The sequence below is a fragment of the Lampetra fluviatilis genome, chromosome 19 (genome assembly GCF_964198595.1).
Source record: "Lampetra fluviatilis chromosome 19, kcLamFluv1.1, whole genome shotgun sequence".
Lineage (NCBI taxonomy): Eukaryota > Metazoa > Chordata > Hyperoartia > Petromyzontiformes > Petromyzontidae > Lampetra > Lampetra fluviatilis.
Window position 1 is genome coordinate 7,383,262 of NC_136293.1, and position 18,387 is coordinate 7,401,648.

At 53.6% G+C, this 18,387-nt stretch overlaps 1 protein-coding gene across 1 annotated transcript in view; it reads left to right on the forward strand.

Moving 5' to 3' along the window:
* Nucleotides 1-18,387, forward strand: part of TBC1D4 (TBC1 domain family member 4) — an 83,962-nt gene that overhangs the window by 35,067 nt on the left and 30,508 nt on the right. The window contains exons 3-9 of the mRNA XM_078864911.1: nucleotides 6,224-7,375; nucleotides 9,372-9,461; nucleotides 11,242-11,346; nucleotides 12,816-12,948; nucleotides 14,666-14,871; nucleotides 15,828-15,947; nucleotides 17,744-17,833. Coding sequence (XP_078721037.1) covers nucleotides 6,224-7,375; nucleotides 9,372-9,461; nucleotides 11,242-11,346; nucleotides 12,816-12,948; nucleotides 14,666-14,871; nucleotides 15,828-15,947; nucleotides 17,744-17,833 — 1,896 coding nt within the window. The remainder of the gene's footprint in view (nucleotides 1-6,223; nucleotides 7,376-9,371; nucleotides 9,462-11,241; nucleotides 11,347-12,815; nucleotides 12,949-14,665; nucleotides 14,872-15,827; nucleotides 15,948-17,743; nucleotides 17,834-18,387) is intronic.

Consider the following 18,387-nt stretch of genomic DNA (forward strand, 5'->3'; position numbering starts at 1 on the left):
GATAAGCACACCTAGCACAACGGACCCTATCCCATCTTTGGAAGCTGTGTCCGCCTTCAATACTTGCCCACGGGATGTGCACTCAGATGCAGATTCCGGTTGTGGCCCTCCCAACCACAGACGGTGTCCACGAATCGGACGTATCCAGGTGACCCCCGACTCACGACGGCTCGAATTTGCGACCCCCTCCCGCTTTTACGACCTTCCTTCTGGTAATTAAGACCCCCACAGTAATGACCACATCTCGTATCTACGACCGCCTAACGACTGCTACCGACGCCGAGTGGACTGACGAGTGTGCGCATGTCACGGGAACACTCGTGGCGTATGCAGAGTCTAGCTCGGCCGTCTGCAGCTGCGCTGAGAGTGAACACAGCTGATTTCACCCACCAGTTTCGAAACGCTCTTCACTGCTTTGTCATTTTTCTTGAATTTTTTTTTACATTTTCGCCGTTCGCTACGTCCGGAAGAGGAAATGTGATGCACGTGCAGAATAGAACTTTAGGAATTTGAAATGTGTCTGTTTTTATCTTATATTTACATAGCGCTTCTATCCAAAGCGCTTTCCAAGGTTTTTGAGTGGTACAATTAGGGTTTCTAAAAGTGATACGGTGAATAGGGATGGGGTATGGGGAGGGGCGGTTAGTCGGTATCGGAATTACGGGGGTGCCTAGGGATGGAGGTTCAGGATGGGCCAGGGAGAAGAGGTGGGTCTTGAGAGAGGAGCGGAAACTAGACAGGGAGGGTGCTTAATGTGGAGGGGAAGTTTGTAAAGGTTCTCTTAAATTTCGATTTAAAGCTTTCGTGACTGCAGGGATTCATCTTCTTGGTTCTTTCGGTAAAGTCACGTAGAATGGAAATAATAAAATAATACAAATAAAACATAATAAAATAATTCTCACGACGTTTCGGCCACAACGCAAGCAGCCATCCTCGGGTGAAGACCAGGTCTGTCGGGGAGACAGTGTCCGAAACTTCGTGAGAATTATTTTATAATGTTTTATTTTTATTATTTTATTATTTCCATTCTACGTGACTTTACCGAAAGAACCAAGAAGAGATTCTCTTAAGTTACAGTAAATGTTTGGTAGCGTTATTTGCATTTATTTTCGTGGTCGATTTTGGTATTTTTATGGTAGGTAATGGGTTTCCAGGAACGGAACCCCAATGCATAACATTTCGCCCTATGGGAAATCAGGATTCGACTTACGACCGACGTCTAGGAACCGATTAGGTCATAAGTGCGGAGGTCATCTGTGGCCTCCTCTTGAATGCACGATCCGTTTGCAACAATCACGCGCTCGCGTTTTTTTTTTACTATTTAATCAATAAATCAGTCGTGGATACATCTTTGCGAACGAGTGGGGCGTTCTCAGCCGACCACACGATGAGCGGCCGCGCGCGACCTCGCATTTGTGTGCCACACGGCTCTCCAGCGAGTTTTCCGGCTGCGCCACACGTCGTTCCGACATTTGGCCGCACGCGCCGCGAGATTCTTAGAGAGCTGTCGGAGGGACGCGGCAAAATCCAGCTCCGCGAGAAGCTCCCAGCAACGTACAGCGAAACGTCGGACATCGTGCCTAACTTCTTCTTGTCGTTATTGTTGTCATCGTTGTCTTCGGTGACCAGAGATGCCGCTATTGCTACTGCTGCTGATGGTACGACTGGTCCTGCAGACCAGCACGGATGTTGTTACACCTTGCGGTTTGATGTTTTGAGAGAAGCTGTTCCCCTATTATTGAGCCTCGGGCAAAACAATTAACAGCACAATTCGAAATACAAATCTGACAGCCGAATGATAATCTATCGAGTGGCTGGCTCCCTCTCTCTCTCTCCCTTCCCCGTACGTACGCGCTTCCCCCTGTTTACTTGAAGCGAGATATACCACGCAGCGGGTTGGGTTGCCTTGGTGTGTGCGTGGGGAGCAGGAGTGAGCGGGGAGCGCGCCTCGCTACGAAACCCGGCGACCCGAGTTCAATTCCCGCTCACGGCCAACACCAGCGACGATTACCTGAACCGGTCCTGGGCTCTGCCCTAAGTCGTCTCAAATGAGTACCTGATGCGGTGGGTAAACATCGGCACTTGGGAGACAAAGGCGGCCGGGCGTGGGACTGGCCACTCACCCCCTCGTGTGCCGTTCCGGCCTTCATAGGTGCTCGCTACCAGCACTTGCCCCAACAGTCTGTTCAGGCTATACGGGGATCTTTGTCTTTGTGGGGAGTAGCGGCGGCTGCGGTGGTGGTGGTGTTAGCGATGCTGGAATGCGTTCCGACCACAATGCGTTTGCTCGCTCCGTCCGTGTGTAAACCGGATCTGCGGTCGCGCCCAAGCGTTGCTATTCGTGAGAGAGAGAGATGGAGGCAGCGACAAGTCGCGATTCCTCAAATCGTCAGTTGACTCTCGCGGTACTGAACGGGAACGCTCTTAAGCGTGTTCATGGGAGAAGCGCCCATACTGGAATCTCTCCACCCGCGGCTGCCCTGGCAATGCGTTGCTGTGCGAGATTTCTGAATGGATACTTGCCAATTGAAGAGCTGAAATAAACTGGGGGGGGGCAAGAGGCGGGCGGGAGGGGGGACAAAACTCAAGAGAAATTCTATTTTAAGCAGCGGTTAACTTTTTTTTTCCGCAGCTTCGATGTTGATGAACGGTGGTGGTCGTCTCCTTGTTTTTTCACGTGGCCACGAGGATTACAATCAAGTGCTTGATGCTGTCGGCCACCTCCACGGCAGCATCCAGGGGGGGGGGGGGTAGCCGAGTGGCGAGGTTTGCTCGTTCCCCCAGAATGCAGAGCGTGGTCGTGTTGTGGGCAGTCGTCGGCGACACGCGCGCCTCATCGGTTTGCACCTCGCTGTGCATTTGCGGTTTTTTTGGAGGAGTCCTCTGATAGTTCCATTTATAGGGGGGGGGGAATACCCCCCACACCTGCTTCTTGTTGCTCCACCTGTTGCTGTTGTCGCTGCTGCTGCTGCTGCTGTTGCTGGTGGGACACGGTTGTTGAGAGCGCATCTCCCCAGTGTGTCATCGGGTCAGCAGGGCCGTTCTTTCGCCGGGGTCTTGAACGTGGCAGTGAACTCGCAGCCTTCGGAATTTCCGCATGTGCGTGTCCCCTGGTGAGGGTGCTGCCACGTTATGTAATGCTCCCCACCCCCACCGCCAACTGCGATTGGTTCTTGGAGCGCAGGCCTCCTCTTAGCGTCCCCACGCCAGCGCCCGTGTGAAATAAGACGCGTGTGTGCACGCTGGTGCGAACGTACACACACACATCCGTGTGAGTGGACGCACGTGCGTGCCAGTTCTCGCATACTTAAGACAAAGATCCCCCGTGTAGCCTCTGGCGTGCTGTTGGGGCAAGTGCTGTTCGCGAGGAGGAGCAACGAGCGAAGGCCGACACGGCACACGAAGGGGATGCGTGTCTCCCCCCACTGTGGATGTTTACACACCGTACCAGGTACTCCTGTTAAGGCTTAGTCGACCTAGACGAGGCACAGAACAGGTTCAAATATTCATCACTGGTGTTTGGCCGTGAGTTGAAATCGAACTCCGGATCACACCCGTGCCTCGCACAGCACAAATGCCCCGAGTTAGATTCTTGACTGTGGTGGAGTTTGAATGCTCTCCCCCTGTTCTGCTTCTGTATCCTCTGGGTTCTTCAGTTTCCTACCATAGCCAAAAATAACATGAAAATGTAACCAGTATTGGCCAAACGTCTCAGTGCTGACAAACTTCCTACGGAATTACTGAATTCGGGCAACACCACTGCAACATCACCACCTGCTGTGAAAACTTGGCAGGGCCCTCCGAGAAGAGGGTCTACATCAATAATAATTCATAATAATAGTCTTGGCTTAACAGACTGATGCGTGCACATGCATCAACTTCTTGACATCTCTCTTCCTCTCTGCGCGTGTGCGTTGTGTGTTTGCAAATGTGGCTTGCTTGTAGCTGTTCCGGCCTTAATAGGTGCCCTCTAACAGAACTTGTCCCAGCAGCCTGTTAAAGGCCACACGGGGGTCATGGTAAAATCCCAACACACACTTTCGCGGTACCACCCACACCCTCGCACCATAACGCATACCACAACACAACCATGGCCCCTTTATCAATGACAAAGAACCCCCACATAGCCTCAGCAGACTGTTGGGGCAAGTACTCTCAATGAGCACCTGTGCAGGCCGGCACGGCTCACGAGGGGGTGGTTGGCCAACACCAAGCCCGGCCGCCTTTGTCTCTATAGTGGCCGTGTTTATACATTGCACCAGGTACTCCGTTTGAGTCGACCTAGGGGAGGCCCAGGACTGGTTGAAATAATCGTCACTGGCATTGGCCGTGAGTGGGAATCCAACTCGGACCCCCGGGTTCATAGCGCGGCATGCTCACCGCTACACTCCCGCTCCCCATACCCCTGTATCTCACACACACACACCCCACCTTACTCTACGACAACGGCATTATCAGCACACACCCTTGTGACACACACACACACCTATGGCATGCACACAGCCGCGCACAACACACACTTCACATTATCAGCATGCCCGCCCACCCTTGAACACACTCTCCCCCCCTGCCACAACATAACCCCCCCACTCATTATTAGCAAATACCCACATGTCACATATTACCTTACATTCGCACCCCACACTCCCACTCATTATCAGGACCACCCCCACCTCCCCCCGTGTGCCATACACACACCCACGTAGTCAAAACGAAGACTAAGCTCACACCCACGTACACATGTGCACACACACACCATACCGCCAGTGAGTGTGAGTGTGAGCGGAGTCGGGGCGGTGCGAGTGTGAGCAATGGGGCGGTGTAAGCATGAGTGTTGTGGTGGTGTCGGTGTGAACACTGGGTGAGTCTCGAGTCAAGTTCAGTTTTTCGTGGAAAACTTTCTGTGTGTCTTTGTGTGTTTAGCCCTTTCCTGAACGCAGCCTCAGCTTCCGAGCATTTTGTGTTTGAGTGCTCGTTGAGTTATGAGTGGAGTTGTGGGTGTGTGTGTGTGTTTTGTGTACGTGTGTGAGCTCGTGTGTACGTGTGTGTGTTTGAAGTGTTTTATTTTCTTTTTATGTGTGTAGGTGAGTGATTGTGTGTGTTGGTTAGTTTCTGTGTGTGTGTGACTTTCAGAGATGCTCGCTAACAGAACTTCCCGCAATAGTCTGTTAAGGCTATACGGGGGTGGGTCTTTGTGCATTGTAGATACAAAGGCAGCTGGGCATTGTGTTGCCCCCCCCCCCCCCCCACGTATGCTGTGCCAGCCTTAATAGGTGCTCGCTTACAGCACTTGTTGTACTTGTGCATTTCACAGCAAAAGTGGAAATTGGTTTGTCGGGCAGCCCTAGGCCAAGATCAAGAGTGGAGTGGCAAAGGCTGCCTCGGGGCACACCCAAAGTAATTTAAGTTGTGAGATTGTGGCAAATTAAGTTGTTGAAAATATATTTTCTTTCACGATTAAGTAGCACAATTGCTAAGTGGTTGCCCGGTGGCTTTAACAACAACAATAATGCATCTGTAAGAGTCAACGCTGATTTCCTGCTCAAGTGAGCACTGAATGAGGCATTGATGGTCATCTGCAGTTTACAGCCCTGCAGGGCCAGTGGTGGAAATTCCACATTTCTATGACGGGGGTGAGTCTCCCGTAGGACAACCACTCTTGACGTCCCCCAGAGAGTGGTGCTATATTTTATCAACCCCGGAGGGAAGGATGATGGGCCGAGTCACACTCTAACCCCCCTCTCCCCCAGCCAGGATTTGAACTCTTGACCTTCCGATTGCAAGCGGCTCTCTCTACCACAGATCCACCTGACCGCGGCTGATTGACAAGAGACTCTAATTGAGTTTGACCCTTGCCCCCCCCCCTAACTTCTTCCTCCTGTGTCCCCTTCAAGACGCTGCCATGGCAACATTGCACTCTCCCGGCACTGCAATTGAAACGATGGTGCAAGTTTTTCCAATCCCCCTCCGCCTTTGTCCACCCAGTCGTATGAATGGGTAACACCACAATCAGTCGATTGACAGGCCCGCACATGGTGGGGTGGAGTCTTAGTACTCCCACCTCTACCAGGATGTATAGCCGGCGTGGAAGAGTAGGCCAAATTCCCTCTTGCGGGGCTCTCTGGAGCCGCCCTCTAGCGGAGGCCCTGTTCGCCAACAGTTACATGAGTAAGCAATTGCAGGGGCTGCGCCTTTACTCTTTTTCCCATTTTACCTCCTCCAGGTCCAAGAAGTGATCAGCTGCATCCGTCAAGTGGGCAAGGCGGCCATCAAAGAAGACGGCCGTGGCAAGCCGGGGCAGCCAGCAGGGGCAGCGGCAGCAGCAGCGGCAGCGGCAGCGCCGGGGGGCAGCTCCGAGGCTCCACCGGCGGCACCGGCGACGACGGTAGTGCCATCATCCGGCGTGGGCGGTGTGGGGGGAGCCCAGGACGCCTTCTGCAACGCGCACAAGTTCGAGGTGCTGTACCGCGGCAGGGTGAGCGTCGCACACAAGAAGGCCCCGCCCACACTCGTGGACGACTGCATCGCCAAGTTCAGCCTCCTTGAGTCGACGCGCTCACGCCTGCGCTGCCTCGATGGCGGCGGCGGTGACGGCGAGAGCAACGGCAACCCGGCGCCGGCTTCGGACGGCCCCAGTTTCATTGCCGGCGGCGGCGATTCGCGGCGTTCGTCGCAGGGCGCCGACTGCGCCGACGGCCCCGGGTCGCAGGATCTCATCGGTGACATCGGAGAGCCGGCGCCGAACGTGCCGCCGGCCACTCCGACGGTCTCCGCCGCCGCCGCCACTGCGCCGTCATCAGCGTTGCTGTCCGAGTCTCGCTTGTCCCTCAGCTCGTCCTCCTCCTCCCCGCCCGCTGCCTCCGCCGCCGGCACCGATGGGCGGTGCGCCAAGACGTCTGAGGAGGAGGAGGAGGACGACGACCTCGTCCCGGATGAAGGCATCGTCATCTCGGCCAGGCGGTCGGCATGCAACGACAGCGCCGGTGGTAATGGAGGCAAGGCGGCAAGCGGCTTGTCAGCCGTGGCCACCTGCGACTCGCTGGCGTTCGACTCGGACCCCCTCGGCGTCGGAGTGTTCGCCGCCGTGGCGCCGACGAGCGGGCGGAGCGGGAGCTTCTCCTACATCGGTGGTAACGGCGGCGGTGACACCAACGACGGCGGTGGCAGCAGCGGCGATCTGGAAGGCGTGCCAGATTTCCGAGGGCGGTGCTACAGCGCGGCGGGCAGCCTGCAGCGGAAGCCGGCACAGGCGAGCGGCGGCGCCGGCGCTGGCGCTGCGGCATGCCGCACCGGCGGGCAGAGGAGGCGGCACGCGAGCGCGCCGAGCCTGGTGCAACCGTCGGACGCAGACAAGAACCGCACCATGCTCTTCCAGGCGAGTGCAGAGTGTGCTTGAGTGCGTGGGGAGCGGTTAGTGCATGCTGCGCTATGAACCCGGCGAACCGCGTTCGATTCTCGCTCACGGCCAACGCCGGTGACGATTATCTGAACCGGTCCTGGGCCCCTCCCCAAGATCTTCGTAGCTTCAAATGAGTGTCTTGTGCAGTGTGTAAACATCGCCACTGGGGAGACAAAGGTAGCCGGGCGTGGTGCGGGCCACCCAGCAGTGACATGGTCTTTTATTTGCAAATTTTTCCTCATTTTTATTTCGATTTGTACTGTTGGACGTCGCATCATCACGAAACCGAGAATTCATTCGGATCGCTCGCAGAGAACGGCCCGTGGAAGTGGACATCACAGAGCTACCTCCAAGATCCAGACATGTGACCTGTGGGCCACACAGTGAGAGAGCAGCGCTTTCACCACTCGCCCTGCCACATGAAAGTTAAGGTTTGACACGTGATTGCCAAACCAGTATTTAAAATTTCAGCGCTGGAATTTGGCCAAATTAAATGCGGAACCAAGTTTAATCTGATGGTGGTGGAGGGGCGGGGGGGGTTGTGCAGTCATCGGTAACTGGGCTGAGATCATCAATTCCACTGCTTCTTTCCAAGTTTATAGCTTGGTGGTTGTGATATTTGACTCGCAAACACCCTAGTGCTCTGTGCGGATCAGAAACATCAAAGCCTGCGGACATGAAACAAGAGTGGCGTCGCGGGTGGGTGGGGGAAGGGGGGCAGACAGTGAGCCCCTTCGTTCTATAGCGTCTCTCTCGCAGTAGCCTCTGCAAAACTTGACCTTGACACCTGACCCCAACATCTACCCAACCCCTGCCTCCGGATTCACACGAGGGCAGGTCCTCAGATTAGCTGAGCTCCAAAGTCAAAATGTCAGGCTTTTCCTCGTACCTTAAACAATTATCTGGTGATGCTGTTGTTTGCTGCAATGGCAGTGGTGCAAGAACACAATGAACAACAAAAACCGAAGACATTCGTCAATAAAACTCAGGCAAAGGCCCTTCTTCATAGCGCATGAATAGAGAGGCCTTAGAGATGCTGACGTTCATACATTATCGGCGTAACCGGCTGTGGTCAATCCACTTCTGGATGAATGTCTCCCAAAGCCGCTGCCGTTTCTCGCGATCCAGCGATGTAACAATCATCGCTCTTTCTCCCCACCGGACGTTCTGTCGGATGCGTCCCATTCTGCAAAACACACAGTGGAGGAGAGTGGCATATTGGAAGGGTCTTGATGTAGTTTCAAGATTCAGGTTTGTTTTGCTTAACGAGTGGCGAACCTGGGCAATCCGCGTGTCTGCACAAGAACACAAGTACATCGATGAAGCAAATAGAAACCGCATTGCAGAAGAGGTCGAAAACAGCGCCCTATCACAATATTACATAAAAACAATAATGGTTTGACACACGCACATACGTGATTCTTAATGCACCATCCCCACCACCATCCTGCTGCTGGCTCTCAGTGCCTCCGACACAGCCATGATGGCCCCGTGTCTCTGATCCGCTCGTCCGTCTCCAAGAGTCGGGTGGGTTTTTGTTTTTGTCATCCATATTGGATGGCAGCAAGCGGAAATTAGCGTTGCCTTTTTTGTATTTAATCAGGCGAGTCCAGAATGAGAACCAAGGTTACCCTTTGCAAGGTGTACCTGGTTGATACCAGTTGTGCAAAGACGTCTCGTAGTTACGTAACGATAACGACGGTAACGTTATGCAACACCTTGGCGCGGCGTCAGCAACACGAGGGGTGTTGGTCATGTACGCTTGTTGTGTCCATGGCTCATGGATTTTACTTTGAGCGGTTGCCCGTATCATGGAATTGATGGGCAACTTGGAACTGTGAATGATTATGCTGGGTAATAATCTGATCATCATGATCATAATAATGTTAACCCCTGTTGTTATTATTATTATGACTGTTGCTGCGGTGGTGATGGTTGTGGTCGTGGTGCTTTGGTGGATCGTCGCGCGTAGGTCGGGCGCTTTGAGATCAACCTCATCAGCCCGGACACCAAAACCGTGGCCATTGAGAAGAACTTCAAGGACATCTCATCCTGCTCCCAGGTTTCTGCCGCTACTCCTCCGCTCCTTCTCCGCTCGCCCCCCAATCCGCGCAAGCGCGCCATGCATCTGTTCCACGCGCGCCCGGCGTCCCCCCGACGCTGGCGCAATTTGCGCTCACGGCTATCGCCTGTCTCGCTCGCTGCCCGCTCTGTCCCTCGGGCCTTGGGCATGGCGCTCATCAACTGTGTCTTGAAAGCCTACGAGAAATGTCACGAGTTGTCTTGTGGGGTGTAGAGTGCTGATCGGAATCAGAATCTTTATTTATACCGGAGAAATCCGATGAGCCGCAAAGCACTTTCTCACAGATGTCCAGTATGGGCTTGTTAGAAGGTTACGACAACAAACAATACAAGAACACCATAGGAGTGCAGTGTATAGGAAAGTTAAGCAAATCACTAAAAATAAATACGTAAAATAAGTAAAGTATATGAGTTAAAATTGCATATGTACACCAATTCCCAAGCTTGGGCAAGGCACCAAAGCAACGCCTAAAACAGTCCCAGACCACACCAAGACAACACACAGAACCTGCCTTGGGAATGTGGAATTTCCACCACGGCCTTAGGGTAGTTTAGCTTCAGCGCAGGGGCGGCCCCAGACTAGCCGCCAGCCCAGCTGGCGCCCTAGGCCGAACCACGCAATCGGCGCCCCCAAACCCAAAGGACAGATCTAGGCTGACGTTTTTAGTAAACTTGGAAAACATTTTGCCCACATTTTCCATTTAATGTTTTTTAAGCGTATGATTATTCGGTTTGTCCGTGCGTCTGTCTGGCCAACCGATGTTTCTGAGATTAGATAAAATGGAGACGCGAAATGTAAAGAATAGATTTGTACACTACAACTAAACGATACGTCAATTTGATATCAGATAAAAATGCATAAAAAATGTCAATAAAAATTTGTATTATCACAAATCCAAAATCATCCATGACTCTGCCACGAATTTGGCGCTCCACTTAACTTGGCGCGCCCTCGGGGCGACCGCCTAGTTCGCCTAAATGGACGGGGCCCCCTCCTGCTTCAGCGCCACCGTTGCGCGTTTTTCCCCGTGGAGACATTCCGACTCGGCCCGTGTGACAGCTGCTCACAGGCTACCTCTGCCGCCCCTATGGCGCCGCCAAATCCCAAAAGCGCGAGGGGTGAGATTAGTAATGGGGGCGCGCGCTTTGTCACAAAATCCTGCGGAAAGTTGCGGCGTGAATAATGAATGACTGGAGGGGTTGGTGACGATGCCGTGTGTGTGTGTGCTGTGCGCGCGTGCGCTGTGTGTGGGTTTGCACGTCTGGTGTGGTGTGTGTGTAAACGTGTATCGTTCCGGCCTTCATAGGTGCTCGCTAACTGCACTTGCCCCTACAGTCTGTTAAGGCTTTCCGGGGGATCTTTGTCTTTGTGTAAACGTCAGCACTGGGGAGACAAAGGCGACCAGGCGTGGTGTTATCCACCCACTTTATTTTGTGTTGTACAGTTGCTCGCTAACAGCACTTGCCCCAACAGTCTGTTAAGGTTATATGGGTGATCTTTGTCTTTGCATTTGTACATCCGTGTGAATGCGTGTTGGTGTGTATGCCACATTTGTTAATCTGTCTTTGCACGTGCATTTGTGTTTGTACATCTATCTCTGTGCATGAGCGTGTGCATCTGCTTGTTCGTATGTGTGTGCTTGTGCATGTGTTTGTATTTTTGTTTATACGCGTGTCTCTGATGCGTGTCCTCCTTCCTGTGTTGTCCGCTGTGTGTGATGTGCCCCCCTCCCTGCTGCTCCCCCCCCCCCCCCCCACAGGGCATCAAACATGTCGATCACTTTGGCTTCATCTGTCGCGAGAGTGCTGAGCCTGGCGTCACGCACTACGTGTGCTACGTCTTCCAGTGCGCCAGCGAGGCCCTGGTCAGTGCTGCTCTCTAACCCTTGTGACTCTCGCACCTCGCCTCCAGCCTTTGTGGTCCTAGCCCCTAGCCCTCGTCATCTTGTCGTCCTAGCCCGGAGCCAATAGCCCTAGGCAATTGAAGTCCCAGCCCATAACCCTAACTCCCAGCCCTGGTAGGCCTAGCCCAGAGCCCATAGATCCTATCCCGAGTAACCCTAGCCCCAGCCCTTATCGTCCTAGCCTCTAACAGCAACCCTAGTAGCCATAGCTTTCACCAGCCCCAATCGTCCCAGCCCCTAACCCTTGCCCTAGTAGCCCAAACCCCTATTTCTATTTCGAGTCACAAAACTTTTGGGCCACCTTGTGTTATCGCCTTGGCCTGCTGCCCTTACACTCTGCTGCCCTCTACAGCCCATGATTGTGTTCCACACTCTCTCCCTCCTCCCGAAAGCTGCCCGACAGTCACACGGTTCTGCCTGTGGCTTATGACGTACGTACTCGATACAGCCCGTTCCTCAATCCACTGCTGAATGACGGCCTCCCACCACACCGCTCGGGCTGTGAGAGTTATGTGACCATACACACGCTGGCCAGTGCGGGTCGGTGAAGTCGGGGAGGAGTGTAGACCTGGTTTGCAGATGTATGCCACCGTGTCCAACAAGACGACAACGTTAATGATGGTGATGACGACGATGGTGGTGGTGAACGTAGATGGAGATCGGGTGGAGTTAGGTGGGTTTGGGAGAGTACTAAATGATAATTTATCCGGGTGGCGGTTGTCGCTATCTCCGCAGCCTGTAATCCAACACTGTCGAGGCGATGGTTGGTGGATCGCACAAACGTTGTGAAACTCTCTTCCCGCGGGCGTCAAGGAGTTGGGCCTTATCCTGGCGAGAAGGCGGTACTGAGAAACGTCTGTTTGTCCGAGATAGTGTTGCCACATGGCACACGTGTGTTTTCGGCAGGTGCTCTAGTTTCCACATGTATACACACAAAAAATTGGCCGTTAACATCTTAATATGTGTTGAGGACTGCAGAGCTTGAGGGTGGGGGGGTGGAATATGGCGCCGGTTCACGTTGGCTTGATGTTAGCTACCTTGCATGATATACAGGAGGTCGTGGGTTTGATCCCGAACCTGACGCCTGCATATTTGGAGATTGCATGTCTCTTTCCCCGTGGTCACATGGATCTTCTCCGGGTCCTCCTGTTTTTCTCCGCATTTAGAAACATGCGTTTATATTATTTGGCTGCTATAAATTTCCACATGATAAGGAGGCCAATTCGTTGAGCTATAATTTGTGGCCAGGTTGCTTCTGAAAAAGAGCCATACAGCTCAGTGGGCCTTACCTGGTAAAATAAAAAATGGTTTACTTTTTATTGTTTAGTCTATACCGCGTGGTAGCAGCGGCGCAGCGTAACAAGTTTTACTTATTATCGAAGCGGCTTTCCCCCCCTCCCCTCACCGCGGTTGTCTGCGTGGGTCTCCAGGTGGACGAGATCATGCTGACGCTGAAGCAGGCCTTCCACACGGCGGCGAGCCTGCAGAACGCCAAGACGCCCGTGCAGCTCTGCGAGGCCTGCCCCATGCACTACCTGCACAAGCTGTGCGAGAGGATCGAGGGTAAGCGTGCACAGAGATCCGCGACACTCATCATTGCCGAGTGTTTTATTTGTTCATTTTCTCCATCAGGGTTTGCCGAGCGCAGAAGCAAAGCCCCCGAAACGCCAAGCGGGGCAGAATAAAACGTCGCTCTTGATCGGCATAAGTGGATACTAGTGTAACGCGTTTCTTGAGTTGAACGAGGTTCGTAAGATTCATGGCTAGTTCCGTTTGGGTTGTAGGTCGCGGTGTAGGTGCTGTATAATGTATACCAAGCGAGGTAGTTAACATCTCGTCGCAGTGGCGAGATGTTAACTACCTCGCCTGGTATACAGGAGGTTGCGTGTTCGATCCCGACCCTGATGCTTGCTGTATATTTAGTTGCATGGATTTTTCTCGGGGTCCTCCAGTTTTTCCCTCCACATTTAGAACCCTGCGTTGAGAGTATTTGGCTGCTATACATTTCCACATGATGATAGGCCACTCCGTTGAGCTATCATTTGTGGCCAGGCCGCTTCTGAAAAGAGTTACATAGCTCAGTGGGGCCTTACCTGGTCAAATAAAAACACAATAGTAAACCAGGCGGGGGACCTCCATTGCAGCGAAGTTGACATGGGCTCTGACCGGTCGACAGCCACTTCACAAAAAACGAATGCGTTGCGATACATTTGAAAACAATATAGAAAACAAGCACTACCCACACGTTCGTGCAGGATACTCCGGGAGGGAGGATCAGGGGGAGGGTGGTGTCGAGACGTGAATGACGCTACTCATCAGTTGGAAACAGTCGACCTCCAACAACAACGGAGGGCAGAGGAGCGACGCTTGCACAAACGAGCGGAGTGCCGGGCAGCTGAAATACAGCAGTTTGGCACAGTAGGGGCCACAGCTTGTGCGTCTGCCAGTCATCTCAGTCGGTCAACCACATGGCACCGGGGTCTGTCCCATGACCTCCTGTCAGCGAACTTTTGACACTTCACATGGCCGCAAAGTGCACCAGGTCTTTGCACAGGCTCGTTGTGACGTCACCGTCACTTCGTGGCAAATGGCGAGATGTTGCTTGATATTGATGTGATGACGACAGCACGACAATCGAACACCGCCGTGCGATCCAGGTTGGTGGCGTCATTGCTCGGTGTCGTGCAATGTCTTCTGCGGTTTATTATTTTGTCGCGATTGCTGAGCACAGGGCCCGAAGGCCCAAATACTCCCAAGCGGCCAGAAATAAAAACAGCGATCTTGAAGATGATAATAGATGAGTGAAAAAACGTTTCTCGAATTGAGCAAGGTTATTTTAAGAACTTGGGGGTACAAGGGGCAATGGGAGGAGGGAATTTCAAAGTGGAGCAGGACAAGGGATGAAGCAGAAAGAGAAGTGAGATGGCCTGCAGTGTGGTGAGTGAGTGAGTGGGTGGGTGGATCCATGGGTTGGATGAGTGTGCGTGGATGGGCGAACGTGATTTCGTGACCAGCAGCACGGGTGAGAATGCCTTCAGTCTGGTCGACCGAGTCTTCAATGTGGGTGGAGGAAACTCGGCTTCTGAAGAAACTTCCCGAGCACGCGGAGCAAGACGTCGGACGTTGTGCCGAACAACCCTCCATCCGGCCCGCTCGCATCGCAACCGCCTCTCTCATCTACCTTCTCACCCCCTCGACCCCCACCCAACACTACCGCTCATCCCATTCCTCAACTCCCCCACCCCTCCCCTCAACCTCCGACCCCTCTGGCGGCCGCTAGGGCTGTACCCGCCCAAGGCGAAGCTCGTCATCCAGAAGCACGTGGCGCTGCTGTCGGACAACGAGCAGGCCGACATCTTTGAGCGAGTGCAGCGCCAGCGTCCCACGGGCGACCAGGACGAGAACGAGGTGGTGATGTGCGTCCTGCGCCAGGTGTGCGAGGGCAAGCAGAAGACGCACACGCACCTGGGCGACATGCCCCAGCAGGTAAGGCGGCACTCTGAGGGATCTGGCGGCGCTGTCGAGGCAGCGGCGAGGGTACGACGGATTGCGAATGTTGCGCAGCCTAACCCATTACCGTTGGGGGGGCCGTCGGGGAAGTTGCCGTACCCCTGGCTCGCCAGGAGAGAAGGCGGTAGAGAAAAAGATGCAGGGCTCCACTTATTCCATCTGTGTGGGATAGAGTGTTTCCCCCTTGCACATGATGGTTTTCTCCGACTCCTCTGGTTTCCTCTCACGTTATTATTTGGTCGATAACACCTTAATATATAGAGGACTGCAGAGCTCGGGGGGGTGGGGAAAGGGGCAATTTGACAATGGCTCACCGCATGGCCGCTGCGTTCCCGCTCGTCAGTGGTTCCTCTTCGCGTTTCTCAGTCGCTGTCTTCGATGTCGAGCGACGATTGTGCAGGGCTTTACAAGTTAAAGATATTGTTGTTTAGTAACGAAGCAACTGCCACGTACAAGGCTCGAGTAACGTGTGACGCCTCTAATCCACGTCTTCCTCTTCTCGCCTCTCAGTGGACATCCCCAGAATGCACCTCCATGCTTCTTTGCGCATGGAGGTGCGTGCTTCTTTGTCCGTGTTTCCAATTCGCACACCACAAGCGGGTCGTGTGCACCAATTAAAAATCTTACACAGACTGTACTACACGTATCAAAAACGATTCGATCGCGATCACATACACAGCCCTCGTGTCAATCCGCTGCTGGATGGGGGCCTCCCCATGGCTGCGAGGTCATGGGGGGGTTATTTGATGACCACGCTTTGTCTGCGCGGTTTGGCGATGGACGGAGAGCGTAGAATCGCCATACAACCGTGGATTTTGCTGCGCCCCCTCCCCCCTCTGCCACCAACAAGGAGTCATTCCTCGCGCCCTGATGGTCGTCTTTTTCCCCCTGTCCGCTCTCGCTCGACCTCCGACCCCCATCTCTTCGCTCAGGGTCAGCCGACGCACGGGATGGGAGATCTGCGCTCCTCTCCCAGCCAGTCCAAGCTGGACATCCTCAAGAACAAGGCCAAGAAGTCATTCACCAACTCCCTGGAGAACATCTTCTCGAGGGTGAGTGCGGGGGCGGGGGCGGGGCGGTGGTGGACGTCGCTTGTCCATGGGAGGCGCGACCAAACGGGATTTTGCGGCAGGGTAGCTGGCGTGGTGGCAAAGCTCACACCTCGCAGCAAGGAGCACCTGGGTTCGATTCCCGATTCTGACACCTTTCTGAGCGGAGGTTTTCCCCCTGTTCTGCCTCCACGGGGTTTTTTTTTTCCCCTGAGTTCTCCAGTTTCCTCCCAGGAGGGGGTGGGGGATTAGAGTGAGACGAGAGGGAGGAGAGCGCTAGTCAAGGGAGAGTGCCTTGGAAGACGTTAACGAGGGTGACTTTGAAATTGATTTGGGATTGGATCATCATCGCAAATTGTCATTATAATTCTCATTTTTATCGTTGTCAATATTATTATTGCAACCGCACGTTTGCACGACTACACAGAGGGATCCATTTCGATCTACGTCGAGATAACTCCCGCGTCGTTACTGTGTTCTGTTTGCGTAGCATATGACTGATAAGCCCCATGAATAGGAGGCGCGTAAAAAAATACAACAACAATATCTCTGGAATATACATCACAGAACGGGGCCGAGATACGCCCCACGTTGTAACGCAACTGCTGGCATTCTCGCGCGTGCGCGCGCTTGCTAATGCGCACTTGAACTTGACCCCACCCCCGCCACCCCCCAGCCCCCACCCCCCAGCCCCCAGCCCCCACCGCCCCAGTCTTATCTGGCTCCCCAGCGTGCACCACCCTCGCATATCTCCTGCGCCGCTGCGCCTGCCAGTTTCCCTGCACATTTGATTGGGAAAACGAATGGTCCCATCACTGTGCAAAAAACCGACGTATTGACTATAAAGCAATAACTATAAAGCAGCAGTGAAATGGGGGGGGCGGGGTGGGGGGGCTGTGGCACGGCCCCAGTGGAAGGAGAGCTTCGCGGTTCAGCTCTAGTAGGCCACCCCGGTTAGTACAGCGGTGGTGTCGTATTAATTGTAAAATACTACGCGTTGTCTGCTTCACAGTGGACGTTAAATATCTCATGCAGTCCCCCACCACTACCCCTCCCGCCCCCACTTGCCCTACCCCTCTTGTGTTTATTAATAGAAAGAATCGGCCAACCTTGCGAAATTTGAACTATAAGCGCTGTAACAAAGGACGCATACGACCCATACCTCGGGGCGGTTTGCTTATTTTTGGAAGTGTACCATGCGCCGATAAACATGAATAAAGAAAATAAATATGATCAATATAGGCTGAATCCGGTGGCTTCTTTCAATCGAGTTGGCCATCGTGTGTCGGCGTCACCATCAAAATATACAAACATAAAATAATTACATCGCAACGTGCATCGACGTTATTGATGATTAAAAATGATGATGACGATGATGGCAATGACGATGATCATAAGAATGTTGACCATGACGATGAATCTGATAACGATGATGACAATAGTAACTGCAGTCGTGATAACTGATGACATCAATGTTGATGACAGGCAATGTTGATGACGATAATGACGAAGGTGATGATGACGATGACGATGACAACATTGACCACAGCGATGATGAATTTGATGACAGCAATGATGACAACAAAAATTATAACGATGATGTGTGTGCGTGTGCGCGTGTGCGTGTGTGCGTGCGTGTGCGCGCGTGTGCGCTTGTGTGCGCGTGTGTGTGCGTGTGTGCGTGCGTGTGTGCGTGCGCGTGTGTGTGTGCGTGCGTGCGTGCGTGTGTGTGTGTGTGTGCGTGTGCATGCGCGTGTGTGTGGGTGCGTGCGTATGCGTGTGTGTGCGCGCGTACGCAGGGAGGTGGGAGAATGCGCAGCCGCCTGGGCAGTGTTGACAACTACGACTCGCTGCGTGAGCGCAGCCTGAACGCGTGCGAGTCGACGAGGGTAAGGCAGGGGCAGAGGGCAGGGACAGGCGAGAGGGGCAGGACGAGGGAAAAGGGCAGGAGCGCTGCAAAGGAAAGTGGCCAAGCAGTGTTAGACAGGACCTTCTTGAAGAAAGAGCCGTGAGACTCGGCGTGGCATTCCTGGACAAATGACAATGGTTTGCTTCTCGTACGATACTTCAATATGTTCATATTCCTCGGAGAAGACGAATCTGTGTAGGACTTATTCGAGGGCTGCCCAAGCTTTAAATGACATCGACCGAGTCGATCCACACGACTACAAACTCTACCTCCAGGTCGACACCATGGGGAAGTTCAGCACTGAGGCCAAGGGGAAGTGATTGTGTTTTATATTCGCTGCGGGTGGTGGTAGTGGTGGTAGTGGTGGTAGTGGTGGTAGTGGTGGTAGTGGTGGCAGTGGTGGCAGTGGTGGCAGTGTGGAACTGGCTGGCCACACAGCCACGCGTGGTGGTGGTGGTGGTGGAAGCTGATTCACCAGAACTCCTCGATGATGCGATTATATAAGCGATCTGTCACTCACAACCCAACGAGCCG